At 42.9% G+C, this 14,122-nt stretch overlaps 1 protein-coding gene across 2 annotated transcripts in view; it reads right to left on the bottom strand.

The window, feature by feature from the left end:
• The window catches only part of INPP5D (inositol polyphosphate-5-phosphatase D), a 222,847-nt gene that overhangs the window by 192,458 nt on the left and 16,267 nt on the right, over window positions 1–14,122 (bottom strand). For both annotated transcript variants that reach the window (XM_082251273.1, XM_082251274.1), the window contains exon 2: window positions 7,554–7,617. In XM_082251273.1, coding sequence (XP_082107399.1) covers window positions 7,554–7,617 — 64 coding nt within the window. The remainder of the gene's footprint in view (window positions 1–7,553; window positions 7,618–14,122) is intronic.

The raw sequence follows: 14,122 nt of genomic DNA, 5'->3' as shown, positions 1-14,122 counted from the left end.
AATAATATCAATACATTGTATTAAAGAAAAGCCTACAAAGACTATACAGGTGTTTTTGTCAGCACTCCAGCAACAGAGACTGAAACCCAGCTGTTGAAAAAATATCCTGGTCTGTTTCTAAGGAGCACTAGGTGTTGCATATACATATGTAACACACATAGGGCAGCCCATTCATTTAACTGGGTGGCCCTACACATGATAAATGTGGCAAAGTAGCTCATGCACCTTTTTTGAGTGTCGCACTTTGCACGTTTTTCAACTACACATTTTGCCGCATTTGTCACCCAAAACACAGCAAGCAGGCATGTGTTTTAATGCAAAAATTTGTGCGGGTGTTAATGAAACACGTTAGCGTAAATTTAGCCTTACAGTGATCCATCTATAAACAAAGTGCAAATGTTTGTTGAAATTGTTTATACTAGGGATATTTTCAGGGCCGATGCCAATACCGATACCTTTCAGGCTGATAGCCGATAAATTCTGTACATTTAAAGTTTTGAAATATCCACACCGCTGTGGGTGGCTGGCCTGGCTTCCTGCTGTGGGTGGGTGGCTGGCTGGAACTGTGAACGCTGCTGTGGGTGGCTGGGCCGGCTCCCTGCTGTGGGTGGGTGGCATATCCTCTCTGATCCAGTTCCGCTGTCTTGCGCAGTTTGCTGAGGCGATAGAGGCGGCAGCCTTTGCCCTGTCTGGGTAGAAGAAGCCAGGACTCAGAAAGTTTGCAAGTCCAGTGTGCGGAGGCACAACATATGTAGCAACATATGTAATAACGTCGTAATGACGCCTTGGTGCACTGGGCCTGCAAACCTTCTGATTACTGGCCTTTCCTACCCGGACTGGGCCCCTTCCTATAATGATGATGACAGAAGTGCGCGCTGGGGCCCAGGCCCTAAAAATATGGTCGCCACAGCGGGGCTGCAAGTTTTTTTGTCCCCTGAGTGTTCGAGCAGGAGGCGCAAGCGGGTCCCCTTCCTCGGCCGGGCCCTCGGACCACGGCCGAAGTGACTGACCGGTTAGTCTGCCCCTGCGTGCGGGGAGAGGGGGAGGTCTGACCAATATGGGTAGTATCCGTAAGTTCTGACCGATACCGATTATTTGAAAAATTGGAATATCGGCCCTACTATTCGGCCGTTCGGATAATCAGTTGACCCCCTAGTTTATAAATACAGTAACAGGACCATTGACAGCAGCCCCTCTAAACAAAGCCTGCTAAAGCCGGCCAGCAGGGACCATCTGAGATTAGAATCATGTGTGGGCAGGCTGATTGTACCCAAGATGATCAGTCAATCAACTTGGGTACATTCAGCCTGTCAGATTTGTCATGTGATTATTGCCATCAGTTATGGCTGCAAGCAATAATCACTGTGTGTTCTCCTGGCAGGGACGGCAGTATTATACAGGAAGCACAGCATGTATGTATATGCAACAAGCAAATATGGCTGCTTCAATGCAGTTTATATTTACATGTTAAAACAATAAACTCTAAAACAAAGATCACGCATTGATAAAGTTATTTACAGTAAGCAAATCACATTCACTTATGTTTATATATTGATGTAAACCTTGGAGATTACTGCTTCTAGCCATACTTTAAAATGCATGCATTAGCACACATTGGTTAAAACGTGTAGCTTTGCATTTTCAGAAGCATTGGACTTCATTTTAGAAGGTTTTCATTCATTTGACTTGATCTATTAGCATGAGTGAGCTCTATTAAAATCTATGCCCTTTCTCAAATTTATGCATTTTGACTGTGCTAGTAAAGTTAAAGACAATCCATTCAGTGTGAATAGAAAGAAAAACACACGTTTGGGTGCAATGATGCCCATTCATGTGCTTTTCTGCCAGCTCTAGCTTACATCCAAGGATGCTCAGCCTTAAAGCGGTAGTATACTCTGAGAAAAAAAAAAAAAAAAGACCCTGCAAAACAAAGGCATAATGAGCTAGTATGCATCATTATGAAACACTTACCTTAGAACGAAGCCCCGGCACGGACCCCCGGACACCACTGTGGGAGCGGACATGATCCCTCGGCGTCTCTTCCGGGTTCGGCGGCTCCGGCACCGTGAGTGGCAGGAGCCGCGATGACGTCACTCCTGCGCATGCGCGCGGGAGTAATTTTCCGCCAATTCTCGGCAAGGAACTCTGAAGGTCCGCCGGACCTTCAGAGCGCATGCGCCGCACTTGTCAGCGGCTGCATGCAGTGGTAATATCTCCTAAACCATGCAGGTTTAGGAGATATTAATTGTACCTACAGGTAAGCCTTATTATAGGCTTACCTGTAGTTAAAAGTCAAAAAAAGCGGTATACTACCGCTTTAAGGGAACCTTTGGTCTTTACCATTGTTGCTGTATGTGAATCAACTGGTGCACTGGATGTCACTAGTGCACTACATTTGTGAGTAATTTTAACCTTGTCTTAAATAATTACGATACTTTTGTTACTGCACCATGATGGTCTCCTTGTTTTTTTTCATGCATTCGTGTTAATGGGAGTCTCGCAATCTAAGTAACACAATATATCATACCATTGGGTCAGAAGATACCTGTGGATTTACACCCAGTCACTGGGACAAGCATATTTAGACCTTACCGCTGGGTAGGTCTAGTTGTGAGGTAAGGGGCCAGACTGTGAGGTGGTGGAACACTGTGGTACAAGACAATATTTGGAGCTCTTTCTTCACACAAGATTTCTTTGAAGATTTTTGAGCACTATTTTTAAGCAGTATTTTTTCCTGTAGATTTCACTTTGAATACTTATGCATAATGGACACTTATTGTGATATTGTACACATCTTCTTGTTTATATAAATGATTTGTATATGTTTTTGGATTATTTGCTGATTCATATACTGTACATGTGCATCTAATTTTCATATCCATGTTATATTTTTAAGAATAGCACCATTTTTTTATTTATTCATTTAATGTTATTGTAGTATGGTTGGGGTTGCACTGCACTTTATTTGAGTTTTTATTTTAAAGAATAGGATATGCTCTCTTTCTTCCTGGATAAATGTATGTCCCAGAGCTCTCTCCCATTTCAGGAGGAACGGGGGTGTAAACTTTTTGTTTAGGTTGGTAATTAAATGGTGGGAGTGGAGGGAGCGTCACACTGTGCTTGAATCTAAGCATTGAGCCTGGAAATCTGTAGGGGCATTTCTGAGTACCTCCTGGGGGTCAAGAATGGAAACACAATGTCTAATGTGCATGGCTTGCCAGAGATTCAATGCGGGGGTTTAATGATGTGAAATTGAAAGCTAGTCCTCTGTTCCCAGTGTAGCACAATTCCCAGCATAGGTGTTGGCTGTGGGTCCCCCTGGGTGCAACAAAAGTACCTTTGAACATGTTTCTCCAAGTGTGAGCACTGAGACAAGAACCAGTCCACTATCTGTGGGTTTTTAGGTTTATTTAGGAACTTGGATGGGAGAAGGGATGAGTGGGATACTCCTGCAATTGAACTATACACAACTTGATGGGGACTCTGAATAAATGCTGCTTGCCGCTGGCTTGATGCTGGTTAACGCTGGCCAAATGCCGGTTAACGTTGACTTGATGCTGTAACTTCCCTTTTTTACTACGGAAGTCCCTTTTAGCTCCCTGAGGTACTCTCGCCTGAGGTAGCTACTTGTACACATTTGCTGCACTGCTGAACGCTTCAGGGCTCACACTGGTGCCCCCTTTCACTTCCCTATCTTCAGGGCTTTGAACACTTGGCACCCCCTTTCACTGCCAATACTACTGGTTAGCTGGCTCCTGGATCCCCTTGACCTTCTGGAATGGTCCCCTTTCCTAGGTAGACACCCGGGCGGATCTTAAGTACTCACGATACTGTTTTTCCCTGAAGACTTCTGCCCAGCAGCTCCACTCGGTCAGCAACACTCTGGATCCCTCTCTGCAGCATAGCCCAACCTCTGGTCCCCGTAGGCTGACTGCCTGGACCACCTTCACTCTCTGACAGGGGGGGGAGACAGCAGTCACCTCCTCCTGGGACTGATGCTCCTGCCAAAAGACGCTCTGTCACATGCTCTCCACAGATTTATAACCAATCCCAGGGTGCATTGCGGTAAACCCCACCCACTGAGACAGTCATAAACCCTAGTGTGCTATTGGCTAGGTTTCCTCCGCTGACCAACAAGATCCCTCATTGGATACAGTGGGGAGACTCCCCAGACTCAACAGACACACCTGGAAACATGTGACAGCTAGCTAACAATTTAGGCCCCCCTGATAAGAAGACAGGGCCACATATGCATTTTCCTAGCACCTACCTAGGAGGGTGCTACACCAGAAAGTTTTTTTTTTTTTTAAATGTAATCTTTATTTATTTATGTATAATAAAATTGTACACAAAAAAAAAAAAAAGAAGAGAAAGGCACATTGGAAAAATAGGTATATAAGAACATGTAAAAGGGTTAAAACAACATAATGTGTTACAGTCATAGTTCGCAGCACAACAGTTGAGCAACTGAAAACCTTAAAGAGGTATAGATGTATTCTATAAACGCACCCATATATTTTTTAATCACAGAAGGCAGACCAGGTGACGAGTCCTGGTATATAGAAGTGCCATCAGGACAAGTCTGGGGTGGACTTCAAAGCTGCTCCGCTAACACTTCAGTCACCCAGACAGCCAAGTGGGCATATAAACGTATGCATAGATTTTAAAAAAAGAGACAAGAAACTAAATCAAAACAAGGCTGTAACAAGTGTAGGAGCAGTATATGGAGAAAGAGTTGGAAAACTAAACCCAATTGCGAAGGTCAATGCCTTATATATGTACATTAGCAGATCATAAAGCAGCCTACGACAGACTGGCACCCAGCAGGAGGAACCTCAACAAAGCAAGGGGAAGTGGATGGGAAGGCTAGGAGAACTATGACCTTTATTGCCTTGTACTGTAAAGAATCCAGGCTGACCAAATAGAATAAAACCATTCATGTTTATCTTTGCATTTGGCTATCCACTCCTCAGCCTCCAAAACTGTGGTTAACAGCCTCACCCAGTCCTGCCGACTAGGAACTTGTAGGCAAATGTCTGAGATAGAGGAAGTGATCTGCACTTCCAAATACTTGATACTTGGAATGACCCATTTATAAGGGAAGTTTACTATAATGTTATTCCAGATGAGGATATATAATGTCCAGCCATTTTCTCCTATTTTCTTCCAGTCCTATGTGCACTTCAGAAAGTCTCAATAGAGTCAGTCAAATGTTTCATATTTATAGTGGTAAACCTGCCAACTATTCAGCCAAAAGTTTAGTATTTGTGAACTTTGTGAATCCCTGGGATTTGCCATGAACCCATGGTAGCCGCAAAACCCCAACCTGGAACTAAATATTACCAGCAGAGGTAGTTGTAGGAGCATGGTTTAAATAAGAAAAAGCTGCCAACCTAAAGATAGTCAGCATATGAACATTTTATATGATGGCTGTATCTTGGGCTAAATTGTTTTGGATCAATGAACTATTGAGCATGTTCCATTTGTTTAGACAGCCGGACAAAATGACCATGTATTGCTAAGCGAAACCCTTTTTAAAAAAAAATCTGGACAGGGTGGGAAATAGTTAGACACTCTGTCAAGTTTTTATTTCTGCTGCCAAACCAGCTGCTGACAAGGCCCGTGCTTGCAATCACACAGCAAAAAAAATCACAATAAAGGACCAATTCACATTTTTGTCAATCAAGCACTGATGTAGGGGGACGCTCTTGGATCCTTAAAACAAGCTTGATACCTTTTGGATTGTTCCCCTGACTTTTATTGGTATATCACTGCGATTTCAATTTTTGTTATTTAACACTACAGGCCACCAAGACCATGGAGATCTTCTGGGGTGTAGAAGCTGCCTGCACGGGAACCAGACCATTTACATCAACATCAATACTTTAAGATAGCAATACCAGTGAGATAACCCTACAGGTCCAGCGCTTTTTCCACTTTCCTTAAAAGTTTTTATTGTTGTTTGTCTCTCCATTGGGGATCTCCACCACTCCATTTGTAATAATGACCATTGTCACCAAGAATGAAAAATGAGAAAAAAAACGCAGGATTTTAGAGTTGTCCCTAGAACAAGAGATGAGGGGAAGTCTTCCAATGGGGATACCTGTTCAGGGGACAACTGCCTAAGAGGGGAATGGGGGATTTCTTATAAACGACTTTTTGTGTTTCTGGAAAGCAAATGAAGGGGAATTTCCACATTTGTACACATACAGCAAAAAAAACACCTGCCAGGGGTTTTCCTTCCCCTATCTAAAACTATCTTTGTGATGTAGGAGTGCTGACCATTTGGAGCTGCTTTATAAAATAATGCATGGTTTGCGGTCATTGTGGCTGCTCACAAGCAGCTGTGGGGTGTGGCTGGACCCCCAAAGGAGTCTACTAAAGTTTTGAAATAATGGAAGCACCACACCAACTTGTATAGTTCTTTGGAAGATTTTTTTTTGGAACAGTCAAATAATGCACACTAAAATCTTTCAAAGGAATATACAAGCTGTATGGTTCTCCCATCCTTTCAAAACTTTATGTATGTAAAACTAAAGAAATAAAAAGTTTTGGCTATACATACACTTCAGGCTGGGTTTCACACTGATTTGAATTGGATGCAGGTTTCTCCGCATTTAATTCGCATGAAGAGGGAATGTGACCAGCTCTCAATGGAGCCGGTTCACACAGCTTGCTGTTTGATTTGCAGAAGGGTCCTGTGTGTTTTTGGCTCTGATTCAGGTGCAAATTCAGGCAAAAATATGGGAGCCTTATTTGCACCTGAAACCATGAACAGGGACCTACTGGACCCCTGCTGTGACCCGCAACCGCAGCATGTGTGAACCCAGTCCTAAAGATTATTCCCATCATCACCCACAGTGCAGAGCTAAAGCCCCTTACACACGATAACAAATTCGGCCGGAAAATTTCGTCCGACGACCGATCTGCCGATTTTCGGCTTGTTAGTATGGTGCTTTCGACAGCCGACTCCGACTTTTTGGTTGACAAAATCCTGATGTGCAGGCATTAAAATTTTTGTCCTCCGTCAACACACGTCCGATTTTCGTATCATTAGTACAGATTTTGACGGGGAAAAATCTTATGAGCAAGACTGGGCATGCTCAGAGATGAAAAAACACATAGAAAGCAATCCAACACATGACATCACTTCTAAAATAGAATTCTGTCGTACGGGAAAATTCGTGTGCAGTCTAGAGCACATTCCAACCAACAGACACCACTCTGGACGAAAGGCGGACGACCGGTCGGCGGAAATTTGTTGCGTGTGTACGAGGCTTAAGAATTTCAACTCGCAACTGTTGCTTAATTTGTAATTTTCATTTATGCAATATACTTTTATTGTGAAAAAAAAAAAAATTTCAACTTGCATGTAGCATTATCCTTTATAAAGGAAAAAAATATTTTTAAACAGCTGATTGCTTTGCTATGAGAATATTGGCTTTTTAAAAGTCAATACAGATCTGCAGTACACTACTCTGATAATGTATCGCAGAACAGATTTGCTTTAATTAAGCGAGAAAATGCATGTAGGTAAGGATAGTCTAACTAACCTCAACTGACAGCTGACTGCCAGGATTCTGTAAAATCCGGTATGTGTAGACACAATTCTGGAACCTAAAAAAACAAACCAAGTCAGGAATTAGGATTAACAAGTTATTTCTAGCAACAAGTGAAAGCAATCATGAACTACCGATGTCCAAACAAACACTGCAGCTTTGCTACAGACAGAAAGTCTTTAATTATTATACAGGATTTATATTGTATAGCGCCAACAGTTTGCACAGCACTTTACTAATTTACACAAAATAAATATGTACTAAAATAGGCTACCATTAATGACCTTCTAAAATGCCAATTGTCTGACTGCTTTTGGCTTCAATAGCTTTTGAGACCATGGTCCAGAACATGCATGGAGCAGGTAAAATTAGGACAACTGATATGCATTTTTAAGCAGGCCATATACTAGTAAATTATTGAACAAATGTTTGTATGAACATTTTTAAAAACATTATTATGAAAATTCTATAGTACATTTGATGACTTGATGAAAACAAAGTTTGCTATTAACTTTCAATTTTGGAGTAAGGGCCAGTTCACACCCCATGCAGTCTATTGCGTTTTTTTTTCTGCATCAAAAAGGCATGGATAGTAGCTTATACGGTTTCCAATGGCATAGTTCACACCAGTGTGGTCAGTTCCAATGAGTTCCAGTTCCAGAAGAAAAAGTAGAACATGCTGCATTTTTTCTGTACTGGAATGCGGTAAAACGCATCAAAAACACACTGGAACACACATGTTCTTATTTAAGGTTAAGAAAAAAGAGTGGGAAAAAATGCACTGGACTGCATCAAAAACGCACCAAAAGTGCATCAAACGCACTGGAACTTCAAAAATCCATCAAAAACGCGCATGCAGAAAAGCATCTGGAAATCATCTGGATAGCGTTTCTATGGTGTGAACTGGTCCTTAATGGGCCTCCCTGAATGAAAAAAAATGACTGTTAGGAATTAATTATTTAATGCTCTCGTCACTACAGTCAAAAACTAACATTGATTTGACACCATTAACCATTGGAAATTAAGAGAACAAATGTTCTTACACCAAAAGTTTTTTAAACATTATTGTACTAGTGTATGGCCAGCTTTATTGGAAGTCAGTACCTGATAAAGCATTGATGCAGGGCCTGTGCTTCCACTAGGCAAACTAGGCAGCCGCCCAGGGCGCATTGCCACCTAGGGGCTCAGCAATGAGTCGGCACTCTCTCTCCATCATTAATGATCCTTGTGAGCTGAGGGGAGAGGCGGCAGTGAGGGAGGCAGAGGGGACAGAGGAAGATGATAGGTGTCTGGGGCAGTGGCAGAACTACCAGACCTTGGCTTTCCACCGCTGTTTGGGGGGGCCCCAATAGGCAGGAAGGGAGCCCACCGAAGTGCTGCCTGCATGATGATCCTCTTCGGCTGGAGCTGAGTGGCCTAAACCCCGAGCAGGAAGTGATTCTCTGCACTGAGCTGGTGGGCAGCCGTTCACATCCCTGGGTCGATATTAGGCAGGGAACAGAGGAGAGCTGAACCCAAGCTGGAGCTCGGCACTGACTGCTGCTTCTCCATCCACCACAAGCCGGTTGGAGCCATGGTGAGCACTGTGGTCCAGGAGAGGAGCGTCCTGGGAAAAGGAATCACGGTGAAGGAGGGCAGAGTGCGGACCACTCTCTTCATACTGCCCAGTGGGTGTCCCCAGAACAGGGGATCGGGGTCCTGGGGTCTGACATGGAGGATCCCTGGTATGAAAGGGAATCGGGGTCACCAGGTTTGCCATGGTGAATAAGAGTCACCAGGTGTGACATGGGGGATAGGGGTCACTGGGTGTAACAGGGGTTCGGGGTCACCATGTGTGCCCTGAGAAATTGGGGTCCCTTTGTGTGCCATGGGGGATTGATGTCCCCAGGTGTGACATGTAAAAACATCAGGGTCTCTCCGAGTATGACATGGAAGAACATCAGGGGCCCCTGGTGTGACATAGAGGAACATTGGGGTCACTGGGTATGATAGCATGACATGGAGGAACCATCAGATCAGGGTCACTGGTTATTACATAGAAGAGTTTTTAACCCTTTCCCTTTTTATTTATTTTTTTGGGGGGGCGCAAGTAGCTGGTCTTGCCTAGGGCGTAAAATAGTCTAGCACCGGCCCTGCATTGATGGCACTATGTTAGAGTGACAATAAGAGAACTAGCATTTTCAGAAGAAGTGGATAGCAATGGCAGACTCCTATGACAGCATTCTCTGATGTGCGTTCTAGGTAATCCACTGTGGCCAGAACCCTGAGTGGGTTGTATAACCTGTACAACCTTGCTGCTCCACCCATTCTGCCCCTCGGTGCACAGAGCACACTCGAAGTAGAGGTGCTTTATACTCTCCTCTATAGCAGAGAATGCGGAAAAGGTGCTGAGAACTGGTGCAAGTGACAATGACGCACATTCCTTGCACCCGGTGACTATATTGGCCCTTATTAGCTTTCCCATGCAACGCTGCTGTTGAGGATTGTCAATCATTACTTCTATGCTTGATGAGCTCTCCATTTATTCTAAGTGTTACCACAGGGCAGGACAGGACAAGAGTTGGTCTGGGTTCTAGTCTGGGGCAGCTGTGATCTCTGTTCCTATACCAATTGGGGTTCCCAGATCACCAACAAAAGGAGCTGAGAAGGATTGGGGCAGTATTTTCATTACATCACATCACATCATCTGTCAGAGTCAGAAGAAGTAAGTAGTGGAAGACCTCCTCTGCTAGCTTTATTTTGAAAGGTTCAGCAGTGAGCAGCTATGTTATGAAGTGCAGGCAGTGGTATTCCTAGGATGGGAGCATAGGCACGCTGCACCAGTTGCAGCACTTGAAGGGTGCTGCTGCAGAGGTGAGTAGATAGGTGGGTTTTGGGTGTAAAAGTAAACGGTTGGCAAAAGGAGAACACAGTGGAGGTTTCAGGTGTAAAGATGAGAGGGGTGAAGAGATAATTGGGATGCAAAGGGCAGCAGAGGGGGGTATAGAGCAAATAAGAGAGGGGGAGTTGTGGTGCAGAGGATAGTAGGAGAGATTTTGAGTGCATAGGTAATCAAGGATAGGGATGCAGATGATAGCACAGAGGGTGAGGTTGGGGTGCAGAGGTTAATAGGAAGTGGTGGTGGTCACCCTCTATGACACACTAGGTTGAATGCACAACACACAATATCACAAGAAATCACTGACGGTAACTCGAAATACCCAGCAATAATGCAATTTTAAAGAACCAGGCACCAAATCAGGCAAACTTAATATATCGTCTCTCCATAGTACGAAGGCAAGCAATGAAAATGAATAACAGTGGTAATAAAGTTTAGCATATGAAGGGATTAAGAATAAAGACAAGGCATAGAAGGACACTTGCCATCCAGATCAGCACAAACAGTAACACTACCACCTGAAATGTAACATTGAGCAGCATTTAGAATTGAACTATCAACCACTGGAGCCATAAAGGCCAGAGTGCGCTAATGGCGACTATGCTCGACCTAAACTATCTGGTAGGCACTCTCAGTGTTTGAGAAGACAGGAATGGGTATAGAGAAACAGAGCAGATTTTGTGGGCAGGTTCAATGACAGGGGCAGTCCTTGGGCTCCATGTACACTACAGCTAGTGGCAGCTTTAGGAGCTTTTAGCGTTTTTTTGCCAAAGCTCCTAAACTGCACTTCATAAATGTGTTGATGTACACTTAGGCTTTTAGCATCATTTAGGAGCTTCTGCAGTAAGGGGAAGTTCAACCTCCCTCCACTGAATCCAGAAGAATTGCATCAGGATAGGAACATTTTGACTGCTGGCTGCGGGAAACTGCAAAACGCGGCAAAATGGTTCTTCTGCCAGCTATCGTTGGAGCCCTTTAGAGTGTTGGTGCACTAAACAATAGTCCCAGTTAACCTGCATGCAGTATAAGTACAGCCAGTCCTTTTTTTCTTAGAGAATAGGTGCAGGAACTCCCCTATCCAAGTCAACCCTATTATCCGCCCCCTACCCATCTCCAAGCACCATTTCTTGATTCTACCACCTACCCACCTCCCAGTAATGCCCCTTTTAGAGAATACAGAACCAAGTATAATTTTGTGGTGCTAAATAATTTGTAAGGAATTTGGTAACATGAAAAGCAGTCAAATAGACCCCATGCAACCAGCAACAATAGATCCCCCTAACAAAAATGAACCGCCTGCAACAAAATTGAACCGCCAGCAACAGATCTTCCCACAGCCAGTATCAAAAGACTCTCCATCGGCCAGCAACAATAGACCCCTCCCTCAACAGTAGATCTCTTCCAGCAACAACTGACCCCAATATATAAAATATATAAAAGTCCTTTGCTAAGGCTGGCCATAGATGATCCTATTTTCTTTCCTGCAACCACAGTGAGCAGTCCCTGCTGGAAGAACACACATTCTTATAACAAAGTTCACATGTGTTTGCCGCACTATCTAACCAAGTTTATCATAAGGGCCGAGGCAGTGGCAAGGAACAGAGAACCCATCATACCAAGGATCTCCTTTCAGAGTAAGTGCTACATCCCTTTGACAGAAGATCAACTTCTGTCTAGCAGGGACAGCCACACACTGATCGAAATCTGGCTAGTTCCTGCTGAACCTGGCAAATTTCAATCAATGTATGGCCAGCTTCAGTTGCTAAGTTGCTGTGTAAAGAGACAGTGCCTGTTATTGCCAAAGTGTCTTTGCAAGTACTTGTGGCTGTTTAAATTAACTAACACCATGCCGGACAAATCCTGGAAGGTCCACAGGGGGTAAACAGTCAACAACTAAAGATTGCCAAGTACCTGTTCCTGATATCTGTAGAAGATCATCCTTTACTCCTAGATGACTTCTCCTCAGCCACCTGTTCTGCACTTGTGACCCTAAAATGAACCAGTGTTCTAGGGCCTATTGCAAATTGATAAAGTGGTAAGCAGTTTAAGGCCTCTTTCACACGGCCGCTCCGGTGTTCTGCTCCGCTGCGGGCCTTTTTTTTCTTTCACGGAGCGGATGACACTTGTGTCATCCGCTCCGTATGTCTGCATATCATCCCATCCGTTTGCAGATGATATGCGGACATAATGTAAGTCTATGGGCATTGCGGATGTCAGCGGATGACACCGCTGACATCCGATTTTCCTTCCTTTCGGTTTTTTGAACGGAGAAAAAATAGGGTTCTGTTCCGTTCAAAAAAACGGAACAGAACTGAAAGGAAGAAAATCGGATGTCAGCAGATGGTATTCCGCTGACATCCGCAATGCCATTGACTTACATTATGTTAAACTTTCAGTGCGAAATAGAAATACATTTTTATTATTACAGGTCAAGAATTGTGAACTTTGAGGCCTCCATTGACCTTGCTACATATTGAGTCAAAACTCTTTCAGTTTGAAACACACATTGCGTCCATTGTTGAGATGGTTTTGTTTGCATGTACTTTGAGATAAAAAGCTGTGTTATCTGCCCCCCGAAAGGAAACTGTGTTTGACAAACTTTTAAATACAATACTCAGAAAGACAGATAAATAAATCGCTTATCACAGGTGGATCGGCCTTTGGGGGAAAAGGTTTACATAAGACATCCTTCCCCTGGTCTTGAAACACGAAAAACCAGAGAGGTCGTAAAACTTTATGTTCAGGCCATGACTCACACAATGGGCGAAACTCAATTTCAGGATAACACCTGTGTTCAACCATACACAATGCAAGTAAACTATTGTTTCCACCCTGAGAAGACAAACAAAACTGTCTGGACAAAGACGAGAATCTGTCATTTATTTACCTAAACACAAACAGGGGGATAAAGTTGTTGAAATCTACACGGAGTCACATAAACATTGTCACTTAGATTGATGAGAACTGCAAATCTCAAAATGAATTTCAGAAAATCATAAATTGATATCTCTGCCCCATCATATACAAAAGGTGTTTTGGAACTATGATGTTATGACAACCTCCTACTGAGAAGTACATTATATTCTATCATATAGTAGTGTCAAATGGTCAGAAATTTCACCCATATTTTATCATCCAGTCCAAATCATAAATGTACTGTTGTTAACATAGTAATCCCTTAAATGGATAATACTCTAATTGGAAACAAACCATGTATAGAAAAAGTTACATATACAAGCTGTTGTGTATCAATATATATAACTGTATATGTATCTATACAATTCTTACTGCTACTAATTGAAGTCTTGGGTTAAAAAGTAAAGTCCAATATATATATTACATAAGATATATTAAATATTAGAATAGTGTTACCAAGATTAATCTTTATTCAGATACCTGGTGGATTAAATGGACGTCATAGATGAGAGCATGATTACATTTTATGTTTTTTTTATAATAGTCTTAAATGGAGAAATTTTAATTAATTTTAATATACTGGTTAACCAAGAGGTGTCACCCTATGACATCACCAGTTAATGAATAAGATGTTCCAACCAATAGGAATAATGTTCCTCCCACTGGGTTTGGCTTATGATAATTTTTACTGCCCTTTTGTTCAACACAAAATAAAAAGAAACCAGAGATGTAATAAGAGAACACAACACAACAGACACAACACAACACA

The sequence above is a fragment of the Pelophylax lessonae genome (assembly GCF_965119305.1).
Source record: "Pelophylax lessonae genome assembly, chromosome: 3".
Taxonomy (NCBI): Eukaryota; Metazoa; Chordata; class Amphibia; order Anura; family Ranidae; genus Pelophylax; species Pelophylax lessonae.
Note: the sequence above shows the minus strand (reverse complement) of the source record. Positions and strands in the feature narration are given on the sequence as shown.